Genomic DNA, 24634 nt, shown 5'->3' with positions numbered 1-24634 from the left:
TGACAGATCTAAATATTATTCCACTGCGTGTCACAAAGCTGACGAGACCACACTGGCGCTGCATAATTTACCACAGACCGGCCAATTGCTTTGTACCTGATCAACTTGAGGTGCAGACAAAGAAACCTGTCTGCACCTCAAGTGCTGCTCAAGTCCCTTAGAACTAGACGATTATGGTCAGATAGTAACACACTTATGTCGGGGTTTAAAGCTTGGTCATTAATTGGGACACAGCTAACAACCGGCTGTAAGTACACGTTGTACAGCTTTATCTCGGCAATACCGTACCGCACTCCTTGTAGGGGTCACTAGCGCCAGGCGCAGCCGAGGTGGGTCTATATTGCAAGAAATGGTGCATCACGAAGGCCAATCCCCCACCTCCATTCCTTGAGCGATATTTACGTAGCACATTGTATCCGTGACAACTATTCAAGCTGTTGGTCAGCTTTGTCTCCTGGATCGCTGCGACCAATATGTTTTTCCGACTCATAAAATCCACAATCTTATTGATCTTGCCACGGAGACCGTAACAGTTTAGTTGCAAAAATGATACACTTCCCGGCACTGGTCTGGCAATATTAGGGGCTGGGATGCTGCTGTGGCACGGGAGACTTCGGAGGGTCACATAGTCCGACGACGAGGACGCGACGACGACGATGCTTTTAACCCACTGCTGGCTATGTTCGCACAGCTCCTTGCAACATATACAGTATGACTATACTCCCGTAGTAAAGTGGGGCCAGAGAAAGATCGGAAATGTACCCTCTCCATGCACCAGTTACACCTCACCGACACCGACCGATGATGGAGGTGGTTCTGGCAAACCGAACAAAACCAGGGTCCGTGGTTCTTTTCAATCCCGGCACGGACCAGAAGCGTGCGGAGAAGGCACTCCGGGATGTGCCCCTCCCATGACGAAAAAAGACCAACACGTACACTGAGGCGGCAGCCCTTGCCGATGAAGAGTTCTATCGGGTCAATCCGGTGCATACAACCGGCTGCCTTGAGATTTTTATAGTGTTCAGCATATGTATATATTGTGGCCAGCCATTAAATTTTTTAAGCGATTTTATTAAATTTAACTACAAAACTTTTTATGCAGTGAAAAATGCCGATAATAAAGGGTATTCATTACAAACGCAGTGTTGATTTTGAATTTCGAAAGAGATTGCTGCAAATCTTCTCAAATAAGTAGATTTGCTCATACTGAAAATGTATGGGAAACCTCGTTGCAAAACACAATATTCTCAAAATCTCATCGCAAATATAGTTTTGCTCCAAGTGTAAACATGGATTTACTGTTTGCAAACTTAAAGTGTTTTTATACGAAAATGGTTGAAATTTTTTCAAAAAGTTATCTTCGAGGGTGGAATCGACGAGAAAGCCCGCGTACAAATTTGAATATTTTATCGTAGTTGTTGGGGTTATAGCCACATTTGCACTTGAATGTAGCGATCCGCGTTTAACTCCTATAGGTGAGAAGTGTTTGGGAGAAAGATCCTTCGTTTAATATATGGACCAGTCTCCGCTGAGAATATAGGCGTCGTATGAACCACGAGCTGTATGATGATGTTAGCATAGTTAACCATAAAATACAAAGGTTGCGTTGGCTAGGTCATGTTGTTGTATTAACCGCGAGTTGAATGACGACGTTAGCATAGTTAAACGTACCAAAATACCAAGATTGGGTTGGTAAGGTTATGTTGTCAGAATGGATGAAGGTGCTCCAGCAAAGAAGTCTTTTGAAAGCGACCATAATAGAATACACAAAAGCGGAAGACCAAAACTCCGATTGAGTGAGTAACTATGCTATCTTCCTCAAACAGCTAGTGATTCATACGAAGCCTATATTCTCCACTTATGCAGACTCGTTCATATACTTAATGAAGGATTTTTCTGCCAACACTCCAAGTACGGGCAGGGTCAGGGTCTTGCAAAGTGTAATTTTCGTCCGTTGAGAGGTGGCTTTGCTCCTCAACTGTTTGCTTAATCAAAGGTAACATCTGTTTGCTAATATTATCCTTCGTTTTTTTTTTTTTTAATTGTTGTCATTTGTTTCAGTTACAGGGGTGTCGAGTTAGATAAATTTGCTGACTATCTCAAAGTTCTCCATTTACTGCCAGACCCATTTCCACTGATTCTCTTTCGATTCTTTCAAAAACTGCAGTACAGTTACTACTTCCGGAGACCGACCTATATATCGATGTTGCAGTTACTGCTTTCGGTGACCGACCTACGATATCGATGTCGTCGACATAGGCTAGTAGCATGTGCTCTCTTGTGAGTAGTGTGCGATATCTATTCACATCTGCATCTCGTATAATCTTCTCCAGCAGGATATTAATGAGATCACACAATAGTTTGTCTTGAATGTTTTCTTAATCGGGTCAGGGTTTACAGGGCGTTGATTCACTTTCGTTGCTTTCAAAGGCTGCAATTGCTTCTTCCGGTGACCGATCCATAATATCGATGTCGTCGGCAGAGGCCAGTATTCTATCTTCTCTGTGAGTTATGCGCTATGCCTATTCATACCTGCTTCTCGTTTAATCTTTCCAGCAAGATACTAAGGAGATCACAGGCTGGCCATCGGCATCAGGCAAAGCCATCGGTTTGATGTTTAATTTTTTGGTAGAATTTTCGGAATTCTTTTTGGATCCTAAACATCTCGATTCGCTTACCATTTCCATTTCCTTCTTCTTCTTGTGGAAAAACTCGTTTTTTCTCTCTCTCTTTCTGCCGATACCTCTCCTTCATCTGGAGCGTTGCTACTAGCTGTAAGGTTGCCCTGTATGTCGCATTTTTGACTTCAATAGCTTTTTGGCACTCCTTGTCGCACCGTGGGTTTTTGGGTCTCAGTACCCAAGTTTGCGGCTCTTTCCATGAAGTGGGCGATGGTTTGCCATTGCTCTGCTATACTATCGGGATAGGAAGTGCGTTCTTCAAGAAATTGGGTCACCCAAGTAGAGTATGCCTTTGTGTTGGCAGCTTTTCGATGTCCAGCTTCTGTGCCAGATCGTACGTTTCTCGCCACACTAAGACGAGTGCGAACCTTTGCTGTAACAAGGTAATGATCCGAATCGGTGTTTTCCCCTCGGAGAACATCTAACTTGATCTGCAGTGTGGCATCGATTATCCTTGATTCGATTAACCGGGATCGATTACGTAAGAAAAATTGTGATTACCGTGATTAATCGAGGCAACCACGGTAACCACAAATTTTTTTACGTAATCGAGGTTGGCAAAACATGTGCGTATTTTGTCGGTAGTTGCTTTAAACGTATTAGGAACACTAACGCAAACATGTGTATAAAGTGAATTAAAGAATACCATTATTTTGATGCTTTCCTTTGTTGTTTAAACCATGTTTACATTTGGAGCAAGTCTAGGTTTGTGACGAGATTTCTTAAATCGCGTGTTTTACAACGATGTTGGGGGTGACCCCACCCACATCCTTGGTACTGAAAGTAGATGTAAATTGGAGCTGTACACTCAAATGTCTTTTATTTGTGAGCCATATTACCGTGGCTAGTAAATAAGTCCAGTTTGGTGGTGTTTTGGGGTGCGCCCGAAATAGGTTATCAATTTCGTGCTCTACCGCGAAATACTTTTCATCTGAGCCCCATATTGCCATGGTCGGTAATTATATCCGATTTGGAGGTGGAGCAGCTCCCAAGCACTTAGACTCAAATTTTGATATCAGATTCGTTTTCTACTCTCAAACACCTGTTATTTGAATTGATATATTTCCCATATTATCATCAATGGTTTATATATCCACTAGCATACAACCGGTCGCTTAGATGCTACACCCAATGCCAAGGTGCGGCATCCCAATTTTGAGAGCTCTAGCTCAAAACGTAAGGAAAGTACCATTTTGTACGATTTAGTACCTAAATGTACGAATTAAAGAAAAACTCCCAGTCGCTCGATATGAACTCTCAAGGTGTACATGTCTCCCGAATTCAGAGCCATTTTGTATGTTTTAGTACATAAATGGACGAATTTGAAAAAAAAATCTAGTCGCACAATACATACTTTCGAGTCGCTTATGTATTCCATTTCATATAGCTCTAGTTTGCCCATTATGTACTGTCACGGTAAATGTTATCCCAATTTTGAGAGTTTTATCTTAAACCGATAAAATGTACCAAACAGTATTAATTACAGTACTATAGTATGTTTTTTCCACTTCTGGTACGATTTGTTGCCGCATATTTAATGTTTTTTCAAGATCACGATTTTTTTTATCGAATGGCTTATTTTTAGCTCTTGCCTTTTGCTGTAGATGATGATATGATTTTTCGTACAATTTATTTCGTAGTTGTATCTGCATACCAAATTTCAAAGCTCTGCTTAATCGGTTAAAAAAACTACTAAGTGGTACCAATTGCTGTGCTTAATGTATATCTTCTACCGTTTCCTGTGCTAATATGCATATTTACTCTAACTACCTCCAGTATTTCGCTACAAGAATCACCTAAGCCAAATTTCGAAGTTGTAGCTTTACCCGTTCGCCATTTGAAAAGCTCAGCCATTTTGTAAATTTTTCGTACTTTTTTGGTATCTAAATGAAGAAATTTCCAAAAACTCATTTACCCAGTCTTCCACTCAATTTAGGTTGCCATGGTGTAACTACCTATCAAAATTCAGAGCTTTAGCTAAATTTACAAAGAAAGTACCAAATAGCAGCAATTGCTGCAAAAATTTAATTTCATTTAATTTAACTGCCTTAGCACAGAAGTAACTTGAAAATCCGAAAATATATCTCTTAGCTGATATAATCACGCTGCAGTGCAATGAGGAGTTGAAACTTGGTACAGATTATGTTTTTTATTCACATACAGCTTCTTTATAACCGATCACCAGGTTTACCGTCTTCAGTTCATAAAAGAACATTTTGTACACAATTTGTTCGAAATTTCCAAAATTGTGTTATATTAGATCACCTTTTTGAAAATGATCTAGATCGTATAATATTTTGATATTCTCCCAATTTAAGGTTAAGCTTATAAAAGGCTATTTTTTTGCCGATTTCACCACATTTTTAATCTGTGCGTTGTAGAGAGAGATAGAGAGAGGGATATGATATACCTTCTATATCGATCTATTTCTCAATTGAACTCTTTGGTCTAGTAAATGGCTTATTTTTAGCTGATTTCTTTGATAAAATTGGATAGTTTTGATTCAATAATTAATACTTTATTTACTAAAATACTTTTTACCGACTTTAGGTTGCTGGTGAAAAAGCACTTTTCTTTCAAAATTGAAAATTTTTTGTTAATACATCTAAATTTTTGATGTATTCAAATTTTGATCATTATTTGGTAATTGTGATAACCAAATTTTAATTGAATTGAACATTTGTAGTAAAGACCTGCACAGTTTAAACTGAATGCACCCGTTTGGCTGTTTTTCAACATTTAGTGAGTATAGATAAGTACGTAGAACGAACTTAATCCACATTTTTATGCGGAAGTGGTGATCCTCGTCAAGCTACTGTAGGTGAACAAGCTCGTTCCGGTCCAAAGGACCGGCCATTGGTTATTTAAAGGCGACTTTAACTCGTCTAGTCATATCGAGCATCATAGGCACTCAGTATTTGTGCAAGAGCCGGTGCCGCCGACCTCTCACTGAGGCTCCGTTCGATACCGCCGATTGTCCGCGATTGCCGTTGAAGCTACTCCGTATGGAGCATTGCAACCTTTGGATGCGCCCGGTAGCTCACAGCTAAGCTTCTCGTGACAGTAATGAACACCACACAGATTGGACCTCTATGTTCGGTCCTGTGTGATGTCTACAGCTAAACCGTGCGGAGATAGATCAGTTCAATAATGGACTAATCTGGACCATATTTGATTCAGCTGCCGATAAGTCTTACACAACTCACAGTTTCAAATTTATCGGTTGGTAGATCGGTCTATATGGCAGCTATATCCAAATATTGTCCAATTTAGCTCATTCAAGAACTTACCCTGCCTATGAAAGAAATACGGCTCTGTGAAAAATTTCAACTTAAGATCTTAATTTTTAAAAACTGACTATCCGAACCGGGCACATTCCGCTGCGCCTTCTTTAACTTTCTAATATCTGTTTAGGGTGGGGACACTTCGGATACCGAATTCGTGCCATTATAGCCTATGACGCTGAACGCGTTCAAATCCTGGCGAGAACATCGGACAAAGCGGTGTCGCCCTCTTAATGTTGGATACATTTTCGAAGTACAATGCCATGCATGGTCATTTAAAAAATGTTCCCAAAGAGGTAGCGCTCTGCAGGACGCCGTTCGGACTCGGCTACAAAAAAAGATCCCTTATCATTGAGTTTAAACTTGAATTGGAAAGCACTCATTGATGTGTGAGAATTTGCCCCTTCTTAGTTCCTGGTGGTAATGTTCTTCCTTAGGGTAATGTTCTCAGCGGAGGCATGGCACCTCAGACATTTCGACTCAAATATGGATATCAAATTCGTGCTGCACTTCCAAATCTCTTCAATTTGAGCCCCATTGACATGGGCGGTAAATATGAACAGTTTGGAGGGTGTTTTGGGGCTGGGGCGGCCACTGGCACATTGTACTGAAAATATATATCAAATTTGTTCTTTATTCCCAACGGAAATGAAGTTCAGTTTACGGCGTACCCCAAAACACTTGGCTCCAAAAATAGATATGAAATGCGTTTTCTACTCTCAAATACCTTTCATTTGAGTCCCACATTGTGATAATGGGTCAAATAACCCATTTGACGTATCTTTAGGAGCAAAAGCGCCACGTAAACTTGAATGCAAATTTTAATGTCATATTCGTAATCTACTCCGTAATACCTTTCATTTGAGTCCCATATAGCCATGGTCGGCTAATATGCCCATTGGGGTGTATTTGGTGGTGGGCGACCTCCCATTACTTGGACCTAGTGTTTTGGGGTCCGACACCACCCGATATCTAAAAATTATATAGCCTATGTTTCCTTCCAGGCAAACGTACACAATCTATGACAATTTTAAGAAAATCGGTTCAGCCAAGTATCATATAGTCATAATGGGTCTAATGGCGTTTTGGGGGGTAGCGTGACACCCTATACTTCGATCTTATTTTGTATGCCAGATTCAAAATCTACTCCCGAATACCTTTCATTTGAACCCCATATTGAAATAAATGTCCAATATGTCTGTTTGGGGGAGTTTTGGGGTTGAGGCGGCCCGATGGGTACTTTTAGTAACATATTCGTATTCTACTCTGCAATACCTTTCATTTGATACCTATATTGTCCCGATCGGTCCACTTTTGATTTTGGATTTTGTTTTTGGCATAAGGGGGAGGGTCCGTCCCCCTTCCGATACCGACAAATATAGCCTATGCCTCCTTCCAGACCAACCTACACAATATGCGAAAATTTCGAGAAAATCGGTTCTGCCCTTTTTCAGTCTATGTGGAACAAACAAACCAAGTCCCAAATATCCGTGATTGGCTAATGTGCCCAGTGGGGGTGGGGTGACCACCTATACTTCGACATGAATTTGTATGCCAGATTCGTTATCTACTCCCGCATACTTTTCATTTGATACCCATATTGTTCTTATCGGTCCACTTTTAATTTTGGGTGGTGTTTTTGGGGTTGGAGTTGGAGGGTCCGCCCGAGGCATGTTGTACTTATTACTGTACAGCAACAAATTATTTATAAAACTACATACATTTGCTTTCTGTAAACTTATTGTCATATTCATTCCATATTTAACTTCAATAAATACAAGACTGAATTCTTTGTATCAATACTTCCATTATCAATTAATTATAAAGCCTCTACCTATTTCCTGAGCATATTCGTAAATTACTCGCGAATACCTTTCACTTGAGTCCCATATTGTCATGATCGTCAAATAAACCTATTTTAACGGGTTTTGGGGCTGGGACGATCCCCCAGGTTCTTGGACCCTACTTTTATTATGAAATTCGTACTCTACTCTTGAATACCTTTCATTTGAATCCCATATGGTCCCGATAGGTCCACTTGTATTTTTGGGTAGTACTTTTGAGGTAAGGGGGATTGTCCGCCCCCCTCCCGATATCAAACAAACACAAATTGAATTTTATATACAAGATAAGGCATTTAGGGGCGCCCCGGTAGCCGAGTTGGTAGCGTGCTTGGATTACCAGTGCAAGGGTCGTGGGTTCGATTCCGGTAGGTAGAAGTTGAGGTAACACAATCCTTTAAAACTTAGGGTCAATATCATCAAGGCCGATGGCATTAGATTTTACAAGTGAAAAACTATCTTGTACTTCATCAGGTGTAATACATCTGAACCCAAATCTATTATCAATTTCTTCCCCTTGTCCATTGTCAAAACCATAAAAGGAATTATCCGTTCGCAGATGTGGTGTGTTGACAAAAGTCTCGTTTAATTCATCTATATCGCTGTAAATTTCGGTTAATCGTACTTCGAATAAGCGAAAGTTTTCACCAGTTAAATGAATAAGGCACTTTGATTTCGATGCCAGAACCATATACTAATGATTCGCCACCATATATGACCTTCTAATCACACGCCCTATATATTTTGTAGATTATATTATACGTGTACTAGTAGTAGTAAAATTGTTCGAAATCATTCATTTTAAGAATTTCTATGTAGCAGGAGTATTTTTTAAATTTAAGTAAATATATCATAATAAAAATGTTGATAAAACAACATTCACTACATATGAAATCTAATTTCATACGATACGAAAACCAAGCCGATAACATATGCAGAATTCAAATTTTTTCAACAATTTTCAATTTATTTTTTATTTTCTTAAAAAATGCTGCGTCAAAATAAATAATCTAAATAATAAATATATGAAATTTCATCGAACAAGGGTATAGAGTGTCAGGCGTTAATGGGTTAAGTATTTGGCCTCAGTTTCTAGGAGTACATCCACCGTTTTTATTATGAATGATGTTCCTCTGAAGCTTCGAAAATTAAAAAAAAAAACAATGCATTGGCATAATGCCCCCTTCTCTTTAGTTTTCGAAACTGCATATGACAGTACAATCCCATGGCAGCCGGTTGTTCGTACCGGATTAACCCGATGGAATCCTTCATCGGCAAGGGCTGCCGCCTCGGTGTACAACACACTGATACAACAACAACAACCAGCACTCATAATATTGGGTTGCCTAAAAGAAAGTAAATGCATTTTTAATAATACTTAGAATGAAATTTAATCAAATATATAATTGCCATTTTGTTCGATAACCTTTTGCCATCTTCCTGGCAAATTTAGTATTCCACGCTCATAGAACTTTTGGCCTTTATCTGCAAAAAACTGAACCAAGTGCGATTTTATAGCCTCATCATTGCCGAAAGTTTTACCATTTAAGGAGTGCAAAGATCGAAATAAATGGTAGTCTGATGGTGCAAGGAGGCCACCTCTGCGCTACGGTGGCCTCCACCGCCACCGTAGCGCCACCGCCTATGACGCTGAACGCCTGGATTCGAATCCTGGCGAGACCATCAGAAAAAATTTTCAGTGGTGGTTTTCCCCTCCTAATGCTGGCGACATTTGTGAGGTACTATGCCATGTAAAACTTCTCTCAAAAGAGGTGTCGCACTGCGGCTCGACGTTCGGACTCGGCTATAAAAAGGAGGCCCCTTATCATTGAGCTTAAACTTGAATCGGACTGCACTTATTGATATGTGAGAAGTTTGGCCCTGTTCCTTAGTAGAATGTTTATGGGCAAAATTTGTAATTTTTGATGGTGCAAGGTCAGGGCTATATGGTGGATGCATCAAAAGTTCTCAGCCAAGCTCACTCAGTTTTTGGCGAGTGACCAAAGTTGTGTGCGGTCTAGCGTTGTCCTGGTCGAATATGACACCTTTACGATTGACCAATTCTGGTCGCTTCTTCTTGATGGCTGTATTCAATTTGTCCAATTGTTGACAGTAAAGATCCGAATTAATCGTTTGGTTCCTTGGAAGCAGCTCAAAATATACCACACCCTTCCAATCCCACCAAACAGACAGCATAACCTTCTTTTGGTGGATATCAGCCTTTGGAGTGGTTTGAGCTGGTTCACCATGCTTGTACCATGATCGTTTTCGACTAACGTTGTTGTAAACAATCCATTTTTCATCTCCAGTTAAAATTCGTTTTAAAAACGGATCGAATTCATTGCGTAAAAATCTTAGACAATCTAGCCATGTCCGTCCGTCTGTCTGTTGAAATCGCGCTACAGTCTTTAAAAATAGAGATATTGAGCTGAAACTTTGCACAGATTCTTTTTTTGTCCTTAAGCAGGTTAAGTTCGAAGATGGGCTATGTCGGACTATATCTTGATATAGCTCCCATATAGACCGATCCGCCGATTTAGGGTCTTAGGACAAAAAAAGCCACATTTATTATCCGATTTTGCTGAAATATGGGACATTGAGTTGTGTTAGGCCCTTCGACATCCTTCGTCAATTTGGCCCAGATCGGTCCAGATTTGGATATTGCTGCCATATAGACCGATCCGCCAATTTAGGATGTTAGGCCCATAAAAGCCACATTTATTATCCAATTTTGCTGAAATTTCGAACAGTGAGTTGTAATAGGCCCTTCGACATACGTCTTTGGCCCTGATCGATTCAGATTTGTATATAGCTCCCATATAGACCTATCTCTCGATTTAAAGTTTTGACTGCGTCGTATATGGTTCAGATGGGTTTATTTTTAGATATAGCTATTAAAAAGACCAATATTTTGTTATACAATGAACATGACTTGTACTATACATATGAACATTGACTTGTACTTATTAGTAATTTGTCCAAATCGGAACATATTTCGATATAGCTGCTAAGCTAATGCATTTTTCACCGGATTTTGATGAAAGGTGGTTTACATATATACGCGAGGTGGTGGGTATCCAAAGTTCGGCCCGGCCGAACTTAACGCCTTTTTAGTTATTTTATATAATTCATAAATACATAATGGCTTCATCCGACTTTTCTGGCGATTTTGCGGTAGAAATATTTTTCCGTGTGGTTTTATCTAACCATTAATATTTATACTATGCCAGATCCTGAAAAATACCGAAGAGAAACTGGTTTATACCTTCGGTCTATTTGCCAACTAAAATACAGTTTCAATGTTGAAAGTTATTGCAAGCAATGTCCGAGTAACGAGGTACCTGTCCACTTTGAACCATTCAATACAAAGAGCCAGTGTTCTGTTTTTAATCACCCTTATTTTGTGTGTCATAGTCGAATTGTCGACTGTGACTGTTGATATTTAAAGTTTATTTATTGTACTGTCCGCTATGAAACTGAACGAATGGGTTTGAATCCTGCTGATAGTTTCAAGCTCCATGGGTGACCAATAGCTGCTGTAAAGTTATTGCTATTAATTATTTAAAGGCGCCAATAACTGGCCTTGTAATATCGAGTATTGATTTTCCGCCACTGACTAATCGGAGTTCCAACCCGTGTGGCGCTCACAGTCATCCCGTGCATGTGGTAAAAGCTTAAGTCTTTTGAAATAGACTTGATGGTAAACTCAGAAGAGGAAAACCAAAACTTCGATGGAAAGATCAAGTGGGGAGAAACATCCCGAAACATGGTGTTTGATATTTAAGGAGCTGAGCATTTAGAGTCGCTTGGAAATGGATTCTGTGTTCGTCTGATGGAACAAACTTCTGTGAAAGCCAACAAGTTAAGTTCATCACTCAAATGAAATGAGTATCCGTTGTTCCACAATGGAATGTTTGTTGCACACAAAAAAATGTAGTTTGAATCGGTGAGACTTGTTGGTATTGGTAACGTATCAGCTACCCTGTACAATAAATTATTGTTTTATGACCTTTTAAGTATTGATGTGTCATATTAATAAAAATTGTTTAAAATATTGCTAAATAAAAAAAAGATCCTAAGAATATATCCATTTCTAAGATTAAAATTTTTCCTTGCTGAAATATGTAAATTTATTATTTTAGTGATTTTTATTTTATTTTTTATTTTTCAGATATCTCTTTTGTAAATTTGAAAAATGGACTCAATTTTGAGTTCCGGAGGCTCGAATGCCTCCGGCGATAGTATTGGAGGCATAAGCAGTGGAGGAAGAGGCTGTAACGGCGGTAAAAACAACAACAGATTGCAACGTGTTGGAGATACATCTCACGGCACTCAAAGCGATGTAAATGCCGAAGTCAAGAAAGTATATCAGTAAGTTTCTATCTCAGTACGATACAAAATGCACTCTATTTAGATGTGTTAAGCATTTACCTACTTCATAACAATGTTCATGGGGCTTTTTTCCAATGACTGTCACAGTGGTGCATAGGTTGGCAAAAGAAAAAAGTTACAGTTTTGGTTATTTCCCTATGCATACTGATGAACAAGGAATCTCTATTAGTTTCCCGGTTATCCTTATTTGCACTAAGCAATTCAACTGACAACTCAGCTTGTAGGAGCTGTATTTGGAGTTCAAGTGTAGTTGTTGTTGTTGTTGTAGCAATTTATTGTGTTCTATCTTTCGTCTGCTTGATTCTGTTGAGTGTCAAGACCCAGGAACTCTGCGACTTAGATGGGGTGCGTCCACAGGGATCTGGGTATGAGTCGAGTGGGTCTGGTCGGGCAGTTAAACAGGTGACATGTATCGTACGGTCCCTGGTTACAATCGGGACATACATCTTGAACGTCGGCATCAATCCTAGCTCTGTGGGAATTGAGGCGGCTGCATCTGCCGGAACGTAATTGAGCCAGAACCACTCTGGTTTGCCGGGGGAGGTCGATTTCTTCGGGTGCAATGGTCGTTCTCCAAGGACTACATTCACCCGGTAGCCAATTACCGCGTCTGCTACCGTGTCTGCATGAATGTTGTTCAGACCCGCTTGATATGCCGCTTGATCTAGAGGTTCTCTCTTGTAGCGCTGAACCTCACGCTCTAGATCGTGTAGATCTACCTTAAGGCTTCTGGACGGTGGGTATCTATCCACAAGATGAGGATTTGGATGGTTTCTGCGATAGCAGCAGCGATGGCATGCAGAGCTGTTGTTGTGCTGTGCAGTCTCCGAAATCCATGTTGATGCTTGGAAATTCTCCTACGAGGCTCGGGAGGAGTAATGCCTCAAGCGTCTTTGCCACTGGTGAGAGAAAGGAGATCGGTCTGTACGACTCCCCCAAACTCGGGTCTTTTCCAGGCTTCAGTAGCGGGATCACTCTGCCCATTTTCCAGACATCGGGAACTATAAGAGTGTTCAGTGACAGGTTGAGGACAGTGGTAAGGTACTCAACTCCAGGTTAATCCAGATTCTTCAGCATCAATGTAGAGATTCCGTCGGGGCCCAACGCCTTGGAAGATTTGGCGCCACGGATGACATTTGTAACTTCGCCCACGGTAAATTGCGATGGCTGTTCATCGGCTCGGAGACGACGAATACGGCAAATGGCTCTCCTCCTTGCCCTGTCTCTCTCGGGATGCACAATAAATTGACGGTTGAACAACCTGGCGCATCTCTTCGGATCAGTCACGGTTATCTCGCCAAAAGTGACTGAGGTCCAGTCGTCCCGTCTACCGGGGTTCGAGAGAGACTTAACAGTGGCCCACAGTTTGCCTGCACCGGTGCCTAAGTTACATTGCTCCAAGTGTTCCAGCCAAAATTCCGCTTATGTTCGTTGACTACCCTGTTTATTTCCAGATTCTGCTCGCTGATTCTGCCGTTAGCGGGGTCCTAGCACTATACTCCCGTAGTGAAGTTAGGCCAGAGCAAGAACGGAAATGTACCCACTCCATGCACCGGTTACACCTCACCGACACCGACCGATGATGAAGGCGGTTCTGGCAAACCGAACAGAACCAGGGTCCGAGGTTCTTTTCAATCCCGGCACGGACCAGAAGTGTAGTCAAGCATTTCTGCAGTTTTATATACATATATATACATACAAAATACTAATAAGTCCATATTTAGTTGTAAAAATACTTTTAAATTATTTCACAAAAAATTGGTTTTAATTATAAAAAATGCTAAATTTATGGTTTAACATTTACTAAAATCTTGTAATTTTTTTTTATCGATTTAGACAACTCTATATTGTGGTAAAACAACTGGATGATGAGAAAAAACAGATCTCTGGAATTTCGCAACTCTTTCAAAATGATTTGGAGCAAAAGCGTGCACAAATCGTTCAACTCTGCATTCAAATCATATTCAGGGATTACCAATCGGTGGGAAAACGAGCTCGAGAAATTATGTGGCGCAAGGGCTACTACGAATTCATTGCTTACGTAAAGAAGAATTGGACTAAAGAATTAAAGGATACCGCTCAACCCGGTGCAAAAGAAAATATACAAAAAATTGAGAGATTCCTATGTGCAGGAATTTTAAATTATAAGCGAATTGCAGCTAAAATGGAGGAAATATATGATCTAGATCTAAAATATCTGATCGATTTTTCCATTATAAGTGATTCGTATCTCAAGGAGCTGAAAGATAAAGAGAAGCAAAGTAAAGATGATGGATGGTTGGATGTTGATGAGATTCACAATTATGCGGTTGATAAGAGCTTGGATGCCGTCTCCTTTGCTTTGGACACCATTCATTCTTCCCTGTTGAGTTTGGGTGATCTTCATCGATATTTCTTGGATTTTCGCATAGATACCAAACTGAATATTACCAAACAACTTGCCGCCAAATACTATTTCGAAGCTTTCAAACTCAATCCGGCAATTGGCATGGCTCAAAATCAATTGGGCACATTGTATTACGGACAAAACTATGATTTGGATTCAATCTACCACTACTTGTATTCCCTTGTCAGTTTAATACCTTTTGAACTGAGCGAGAATAACGTATGTAAGCTCTTTGCTGCTCATGCCGATTATTTGACAAAAATGGATCCGGATAAAATAGAATTTAGTCTTCAGGATTTCTATGCCCGTTTTTATTTGATTGTAGACATATTCTTTTTTGACAAAGAAGTACCGGATTTTAACTCCCTATGTCACTGCGTCCTAGTAGATTTGCGCAAAATTTTGTGTTCGAAAACATTCAATGTCAACGATTCGAGTATTTTCAAAATTGTTTCCATATTGTTCTTCTGTTTGTCCAAGCTCAAGATGATAAACTCGCAAAAAGTTTATTCGTTAAATGCTTTTCTGGTGGCTGTATGTTCTGATCTGATGGATGCCTGTATTGTAAGTTTGGAGCAGACTATATTGGCAAAAACTGCAGAAAATGAACAATTTCATGTCATGTATACAAAAAAATTTGAGGAATTCGATATGTTGGTGCGCAAATCTCGCAATGAGTATAAGAATTGGTTGTCAACCATTGGCGAAGCCGAGAGAAAGGAGAAGAAGCAAACGCAACAGCTATCACAGAAGGACTTCTCTTCCGATTCACGAGAGTCCCAAAGATCCCATGATGATTATATTTGCAAAACTCAGGACAGCGGTAAACCGTCCAAAGATGATATCAAAAATGATGGAGAGCAAAACTCCACACGATCATCGGATGAAGCCAAGGAGAGCGATTTGAAAACTCCACTGTCGTGCAAGAGTAAGAAGAGAGGCATGAAGTTGAGGAGGCGTCGTCGCAAAATTGCCCAATCGGATGATAGTTCTTGTTATGACACTGAATCGGATATGGATACCGACTTTTCCACCGACGAAGAGGATTATACCGACTTAAGTTCAAACTTTGATACAGACTTCAGTGATATAGAAGCAGCAGGTGAACCGGAACCAGAGAGAGAGGTTGAACAAGGTAATATTTTAACAAATTTAATTTAAATTGTTCTCATATCCATGACTTTGAATTCTCATTTTAGTCGAAAATAAACACAAGCATAACAATGTCTGCAGCACAGCATCGCGCCATGGTTCCAAGGAAAGTGTCTATACCAATGGTAGCATTGGTCCAAACTTTTCCGACAATGAAGATATTGTAATTGAAGAGGAAAATATCATCTATCCGGACCAAGAACAAGAAAAATTACAACATCTGTCAACATCAGGTGTGCGCACATCATCTCAGGATATTGATTCTGAGGAGTTATTGAAAAGTTTCGAAATCTTACAATTGCATACGAACAGTGCTGCCTTGAATTTTAAAAATTGTGATAATGAGGAAAATCAGAAAAATACCTCAGGAGCACAAAAGTCTGGTGAAGACCCAACAAACAAAGCAAGCGGAGAGCCTCCCAAGAAAATGGTATACCGCAATAAATACACTAAAATCAATCCTAATATTGTTGTTGATTTCGCCAAAAACGAGGCCACCATTAGGGCTTTAAAGATACTTTTTGATTGGCTTAGAATCAATCACGAAATATTGTTTGGCTGCTATCACTCCAATCCCGAGTTTATCCACAAAATAATGAAATTATTAAATTATTGCAACATCGATATATTCACACGCAAGGTGTTCTTCGAAAGAGAGTTCCTTACAACGCCCAATGTGCGTCAAACCTTGTGTGATCTTTTTGATGTTAGAGCTAATGTACCGTTATCGGAAGACTTTGTCTTCAAGAGTTTTGATATTTTCCAATCTACTCAAATAACTTTGGATTGGGAGACCACTATACGCGAAAAAGTAACCCCAGAGGAGGAATGTATATTACGCATCTTCAAAATGGTCGATTTTGGTTTCTTCATTTGCAAACAAAAGAAATTCAATTATCGCTTTTGTGTTAAGGCTAGACGTTTCACCGAGAACACCAAAAAGAAGCGTGAGGAGAAAAAGTCCTCTTCGCGTCGACGAGAAAGGCGTACAGCCAAAAATGCTGCACGTAAGCGTACCGAAGGTCGCACTCGGCGCTATTCTGATCGTAAGAATGGCATTGTGCGTAAGAGTTACACCAGTAATGAGGAAAAAGATACTGTGGAGGAGTGTAAGCGCATGCCACGAAAAGGCTATTTGCGTAATCGCAACACGGATAAGTCAAATAGCAATGGAGCTACGGCTGGTGGTGCCACTTCCGCCTCTACAACTACTAATAGCGCTATTTGTGAGAAGATTCAGTCAAGCAGTGGCGCCGATGAAGAGCGTTCCGAAGCAATGTCTAAAAAGTGTGAAATCATGGGAAAGTTGTGGTTAAAGAACGAAGTGGAGACTTTGGAAGAAGAGGTGAGTACATTTTTTTTAATAGACAGTTGTTGTTGACGGTTCATTTTGTACACTAAGATTTTAGTTTTTCATGCTGTTAAATTTATAAAGATTTCAGATTCATTCGTTGAATTTGATGTCAATCTTTATGGCAAGCTTCGCTCAATAATCTCACAATCACCGAAGAGATAACAATTCTCATATTGATCTTCAAACTATACAGCATCAATTTTTTAATAGAAAAAGTCGAATTTACATTTTCACAAAATTGATCCCTCTAGAGTCAATCTTCGATTCGTAAGCCCTTGTCATTAACTTTGTAATTGTAATCAAAATATTGACCATTTTTTAAGTATTAGAAGGACGACACTTTTTCAATTTATTTTGCCTAGCTGACCAAATTAATGACTTTAGTGTGTCGGTATGAATTAATTAAATTGTAAACAAGTAAAAAGGCTTTAAGTTCGGCCAGTCCGAACTTTGCGTTAAATTGAGGAAGGATGTTAAAGTGACTCACACAACTCACTGTCCTAAATTTCGGCGAAATCCGAAAATAAAAGCGCCTTTTATAGGCCAAAAAGCTCAAATCGAGAGATCAGTCTATATGGGAGCTATATCCAAATTTAAACCAATCTGGGCCAAATTGAAGAAGGATGTCAAAGGACTAACACAACTCACTGTCCCATATTTCAGCAAAATCGGATAGTAAATGTGGCTTTTTTTGTCCTAAGACCCTAAATGGGCGGATCGGTCTATATGGGGGCTATATGAAGATATAGTCCGATATAGCCTATCTTCGAACTTAACCTGCTTAAGGACAAAAAAAGAATGTGCGCAAAGTTTCAGCTCAATATCTCTATTTTTAAAAACTGTAGCGTGATTTCAACAGAAAGACGGACAGACAGGGCTAGATCGTCTTATATTTTAACGACGCTCAAAAATATATATACACTATAGGGTGGGAAATGGATATGTCGATTTGTTGCAAACCGAATGACAACATAAATATTCTCCCATACTTCGGTGGTGGGTATAAAAATGTTTTAAAATCTACAAAATACAAAAATAATAATTTATAAAATAAAAAAAATATATAAAATTTTGAATTTTAAAATATTTAACCAGGCATTTACGGGATGACTATGAGCACCACCCAGGCTGGAACTTTGAGCTCCGACTTGTGTGGTGCCCATCGTTATCACGGGAAGCTTATCTGAAAGCTACCGGGCGCGTCCACAGGTCAGTGAGGCTCTTAATTAAATACTGAACGCCAATGAAACTCGAGATGACAAGGCGGCGTCTGTTCCCAGGTTAGGGGCGGCTGGCAGCGAGCGTCGGATCTTGGAGCAAGCGGCTCGCCACAACGAGGGATACATGTGCAATCCCCCAAAACCCATGCGGTTGGGGCGCTGGGCCTGTAACCCGCCCCCGGAAAACTGAGAACTACTATGAGAAACCAAGGAATAGTAAAAACGGACCCCCCCAACGTTGAAGACCCACGCAAACGAAAAAAGGACCATGATTTGCGGATCTGCACCTGGAATGTCCGCACTCTTTATAGAGAAGGTGCAGTATACGCACTGGCGGATGTATTAGAGAATACAAGGCAGATATTACCGCCTTACAGGAAGTGCGATGGACTGGAAATGGTGTCACTACAACACCAAACGGTGACGAATTATACTATAGCTGCCATAACACGAGGCATGAATTTGGCTGCGGATTTGTGGTTAGTCGGAGACTGAAACACCTTTTCTCCAGCTTTACTCCGGTGGATGAGAGGCTAGCCACAATCCGCATAAAAGCCAAATTCTTCAACATCAGCCTTATTTGTACCCATGCCCCGACGGAAGACAAAGACGAGCAGACTAAGGGTATTTTCTACGAGCGCCAAGAGAGAGAATATGACCGCTGCCACGCCCATTATATAAAAATCGTTCTGGGAGATTTTAATGCGAAAATAGGGAAGGAAGACATTTTTGGTGCAAATAGAAAGACGTGAGTGTGAGCGAATTGAGATGTACAGGAGTCAGAATGAAGTCCGGAAATTCTACCAAAGAATTAAACACCAAACCGATGGCTTTGGTGCAGGCACATCCTCCTGCAGAGACAAAGAAGGAAATCTGGTAACTGACAGAGATAACATGCTGAGGATACGGAAAGAACATTTTACCCAACTGCTAGTGTCCGATGTTGGCGACGAAGAGGATACCGCAGAACCAATCCCTGATGATGACAACGAGGTTTCAGATAAGGAGACAGCCTATCGTATAATCTCTTTAATATCCTGCTGGAGAAGATTATAAGAGATGCAGATGTGAATAGATATGGCACACTTATCAAAAGAGAACACATGCTACACGCCTTTGCCGACGACATCGATATCATAGGTCGGTCCCCGGAAGTAGTTACTGCAGCCTTTGAAAGAATCGAAAGAGAGGCAGTGGAAATGGGTCTGGCAGTAAATGGAGATAAGACAATGGATGGTTTCAACTCCCAAAAAGCCTTACACAACCGAGCAGATAAACAAAATGGAGAAAGTTGGGAACAACAACTTTGAGACAGTCAGTAATTTTATCTACCTCGGCCCCGCGTAAACGAAACGAATGGCACCAGTTTTGAGATAAAGCAAATAATAATACAGGCAAACAGATGCTACTTTGGACTAAGTAAGCAGTTTAGAAACAAGGCCACCTCTCGACAGACGAAGACTACACTTTACAAGACACTGATACTACCCGTGCTGTTATATAGTTCTGAAGCATCGGTTCTTGTGAAAGCAGATGAGGCAGTACTTGGAGTATTTGAGAGAAATATTCTTCGTAAAATATATGGACCAGTTTGTGTTAACGGAGAATATAGGCGACGTATGAACCACTAGCTGTATGACGATGATAGCATAGTTACACGCATCAAAATACAAAGGCTGCGTTGGCTAGGTCATGTTGTCAGTATGGATGAAGAAGCTCCAGCAAAGAAGTCTTTTGAAGGCAAACACGGGAAGACCAAAAGCCCGATAGAAAGATCAAGTTGTGGGAGACACCTTGAAACTTGGTGTCAGAGATTTTAGAATGAGCGCAGGAGATCGAAGCGCTTGGAACGCTATTCTACGTTCGGCTGGTGGAACAAATATTCTGTCATAGCCAATTAAAGTAAAGTAACTTAACTTTGATTGGTCTTTCTAGTGTTAATAAAATGTTACCTATGGACTTTGGGAGAGTGAAATAAAAAAGCATAAACATTAATTTAAAAATGTTTGTGGACATTTTAAAACCCACTTATTACGAATGTCAGGGCCAAAGCTGCCTCCAGCTTTGGTCCATTCGGTCCCAGAACAAAAAAATAGTCCGACCTATACAAGGTTTCTTACTGGATTCCCAAAACAACTTTAGATTCGAATATTCAGAAAGCCATAATTTTATTTGTAAATAGCCATACATAAATGTTTCTGTTTTTGATGGAAAGAAGACAATTACAAGGATTTTCTTCGTTTAAATAAATTCAGATTGTAGGCTATTTTAAATATAAGCATCTAAAAATGTATTTGTCTTACGTCCAGCTGTTGTAAATTAAAATATAATGAACTTCTTTTCTTAGCTCCGTAAAAATCCCATGAATATGATAATGACACCCTTCCTGGTGGTTGATGCTAAAGCTTTGACCGAATACAATGGTATTGTTAAGAACCTGGTTAAAAGCAGGAAGTTCATTGTGCTTATTCCAAATGCTGGTAAGTAATTAATAAAACTATTTTGTTACAGCTCAAAAAAAAGTAATTTTCACTATCAATAATTGTAGTTTTCAATGAATTGGATGAACTCAAAAAACGCAGTGAAAATGCCCGTAATGTTATTCGCTGGTTGGAACAGGAATTCAAACATGGCAATCGCCACTTGCGTGCCCAGCGAGATAACGAAAATTTGACTTTGTCATTGATTAAGATTCCAAGGAAATTGGGTAAGTTTAAAACATTAACTTGTATTGCTTTATATTTGGTCACTCATATTTCTTATTTTACAGATCGTGATGGATCTGTTTTCCTTCAAATTGCACAATTTTGCAATCATTTGGTGGCCAATCACTCCGATCCCAATGCCACTGAATTTCAATCAAACGTGGTTACATACTTGTCGGGTGATTCGTTGCATGAGAAGCAACGCAATCAAAACAACTTCAGCTTCACGGGCATATTAGACTCGATACCGGTGCGTCATGATCAAATTGCAAATTTCTATGCGAAATTTAAGGCCAACAAGAAATGAATTGAAGTAACGAAGCAGGAATAGCCCTGCATGGAAGAAATGCGCCGTTGTCGTCGTCGTCGTCGCCCTATAGCTGTCGTATTGAGTATAACATACAACACAAACAAAATGCCAAGAACGTTAATGAATGTGGGAACAACGCCTCTCCCCAAGTCAAAAACAACAACAATCAAATTATCAACAAAAAACAAAAATCCACAAAATTCTTCTTACAAGTCAACAACCATAACTACAACATCAATCAATAACCACACCATGCGTAAGAATCGGTAATGGGTTTCTAAGAGCTACAACATTTTACCCTTGTCGATTTTATGAAAATATTTACATGTAAGCTGCTGCTATAGCTTAGCTTGATTCCAATCAATGAATAATCCCTACAAGTTTGAATCTGGTAGGGATTTTTTCTGTTCAGCCAAGAGAAATTAGCAGGAGAAGTACATACGTGTGTGTGAGAGAGCGAAAGAGAAGAATATGTATTTAGCGTTCCGTAGCAAAAACCCAAATTTTTGCAAAAACCACGTTTCAAATTTCAAAAAAATCTTTAATTTTTTTTCTAAACCAAGAAATGGAATGTATAGAGAGCGGAACAAAAAATCAAAAAAAAAAAAAAATATTTCATTGCAATAGAAAAATGGATGGAAATTACCAAAATGTTTTGCTCAACATGTTTTTTGAACAAAAATTCAGAGAAAATCCTCCAACAAACTTCAACAAAAAGAACTTCTAACAGGCATATTCCATAACTTGAAATTAGTTAAGGGTAAATTGGAAATCGTACGTTTTTAGCCACCCAAGCTTAACATGCCTGGATGTTCTGCTAGAAACTACAAAACAAAATGCCTGTTCAAAGATCATACTTGCTGTTTTTTTTTGTTCGGAAAACTACAAAACTCTTGGAGAAAGCTTTTAATCGTCTTCGCGAAAAAATTAGAAAAACAAAATAATTTAGAGGGATTCCTTTGAATTGCAAAAAAGAAATGAACATTTTAAGCTTTCAGTCCAGTCTGTCGTCAAGTTACGTTGTTATCAAACAAGCTGTGATGCAGCACAGTTAAATTTCTGGCGTTTCATTGTTTATTTTGCAACAGATTAACGAGGCGTATAGATTCTATAACGCAAAACAGCTAATAATCATCCCAAAAACCTGGAAAGGGGGAAAACGAAAAAATGTATGTTTTACAAAAGACAACACATTGATCATACCTCTTCGTTAGAAATTTCATCACTTCATAATTTCAAAAAGCTCATTTTATAGTGTCTTTAACATCAACAGATTTTTTAGCTTTGTAATTTCATTTCGATTACAACGATTTGGTAGCAGTTTTGTAACCTGAATTTTTAGCGTATTCATACAATATGTGGTCATAATATTTTAATGCCTTCGAAATTAATGCATACATTTTTTATTGCCCCTTTTCAATATCATCAATTAAAAAAATATTTTATTTTTTTCAAATGTATTTTTATCGCAATAAATATTGTTTTCATATATACATATAATATTAGTTTTACCATGATAGCCATTTTTTACAGCTTGTACAACATTCATATAACTTACAAATTTGTAATCATTTGTAAAGAATTAATTTAAAACAAATATGAATTAGGTTCATATGAATAAACCCACCCAAAGACAGGACTTTGGGTAGATTTCATACTTAAAAGTTACAAGGAAACATGTACCTTGAATGTCTAATCATTATTTTTACAGGCATTTGTGTTTTAAATATGGCGCGGATACATTTGAAAATAATTTCACCAACTAATTTGAAAATTTTGAACTGTCTTACAAAGAGAGTTCGATTATACAAATGGACGAAAATACTCGTATTTTTTAACAATAACTTCTTTACCCGCCCAACATTCAGTCTCAGTTATTTTGAACCATTGTACAAAAGTTGTTTTAACTGACTGAAATCGGTTTAATCATATCGTTCAGTTTGTTGTGTTGTGTGTTTTTCACTTCATTTGTAATCGATTTTAGTAGTTAGATAATTCAAATCGATTACAAATGAAGTGAAAAAAATCATCACATCAAACTGAACGATATGATTAAACCGATTTCAGTCGGTTATGAGTATAATTAAATTGAAAAAGTCCTTTAAGAGAAAATAAATGGACAATTGATTGTTTTGATTTTCACACTTATCATTCCGTTTAATTAAAAATTCATATCAATGAAATGTATTTTTTTCAATAAATTTGCATTTTAATGGAAAGGTGTTAAGTTATCCAAATTCGACTGTATACAAACTTAGGTTAAATGAAACGTATTTGAATTATCCGGACTTAGTAAACATCAACACACGGAATATTTGCTAACAGTTTTTTTCTTTTTGCTGGTTTTAATTAAGAAAATTCGGCTGTACATATAAAAATAATTTAAATGTATATTCGATACATTTGGGACAGGTGGTCCCAGGTGAATAAAACGAATAGTAGTTCGTTTGGTAGGGAGGTGACAACCGCGTTGGTTATTTGATTCCGATTGTTTTGCTCATTTCCTTTTTTACCATGAAGTTGTCCGTCTCTTACTTTGGGTATGCATGTATCTTGAAGCATTTTGTTACACACGCTTCAAAACCCTTGCGAATGCAGGCACGTCTTTTCCTTTATTCTTTGCACTTATAATTGAAGTGCAATTCAAATTCATTAGAAAGAGAATGAGTTATTTACAGTCGATTTCGCATAATTAAACTCCGTTTAGTTGAAACAGTCGGTTAATTAAAATACGAATAAAGAGATGAAGTCATATTTCTATTATATCAACTTCGATTAAATAACGGATTGGACTAAAGTCCGATTACCGCTAGGAAACTCAAGTTGAGTTAACAATCGCCATGGTGAACGTGGTGATAAAAGTGAAACGTTTTACAGTCAATTCGGGGTAATTGAACCACTTTAAATTCGTTAATTGAAATCGAAAAAAAAAATATATATATATATATATTTCAACCATATAAATTCGGCTTAATTGAAAACTCGGATAATTGAAACAAATTTCCCGTATGTTGCTGTTTTCAATTATCCAAAGTTTTTAATTAACTGTAATATATTTATTGAAATGTATTTTTTTAAACCTTGTTTCATTATCCGGATTCGACTGTAACTGAAAAAACTATTCCAAGATTAGTTGGAATAAATAATTTTCTTAAATATTATTCTATATTCAAAAAGGTCGATGTTGAACGGAAGGCAGTCGAATTAGGAAATAAAATTTCGCAGTAAGCCTTCCCGTCGGGGCGGTATACCGCCTAGCAATATTTTATTTAGCAAATCATCAGCATCCCAAAAAAATCTGGGTCTTAA

The 24634-nt window shown here is 38.8% G+C and overlaps 1 protein-coding gene across 1 annotated transcript in view; it reads left to right on the top strand.

Moving 5' to 3' along the window:
• Nucleotides 1–23821, top strand: part of LOC106092309 (nonsense-mediated mRNA decay factor SMG5) — a 28271-nt gene extending 4450 nt beyond the window's left edge. Inside the window, exons 2-7 of the mRNA XM_013259133.2 lie at nt 11978–12177; nt 14035–15719; nt 15784–17081; nt 20658–20790; nt 20859–21017; nt 21081–23821. Coding sequence (XP_013114587.2) covers nt 12002–12177; nt 14035–15719; nt 15784–17081; nt 20658–20790; nt 20859–21017; nt 21081–21322 — 3693 coding nt within the window. The 5' untranslated portion in view covers nt 11978–12001 and the 3' untranslated portion in view covers nt 21323–23821. The remainder of the gene's footprint in view (nt 1–11977; nt 12178–14034; nt 15720–15783; nt 17082–20657; nt 20791–20858; nt 21018–21080) is intronic.
• Nucleotides 23822–24634: the final 813 nt, after the last annotated feature.

This window comes from Stomoxys calcitrans, chromosome 3 (assembly GCF_963082655.1).
Source record: "Stomoxys calcitrans chromosome 3, idStoCalc2.1, whole genome shotgun sequence".
In the NCBI taxonomy this organism is placed as follows: domain Eukaryota; kingdom Metazoa; phylum Arthropoda; class Insecta; order Diptera; family Muscidae; genus Stomoxys; species Stomoxys calcitrans.
The sequence above is the reverse complement of the archived record's forward strand: the minus strand, read 5'-3'. Positions and strand labels throughout refer to the sequence as shown.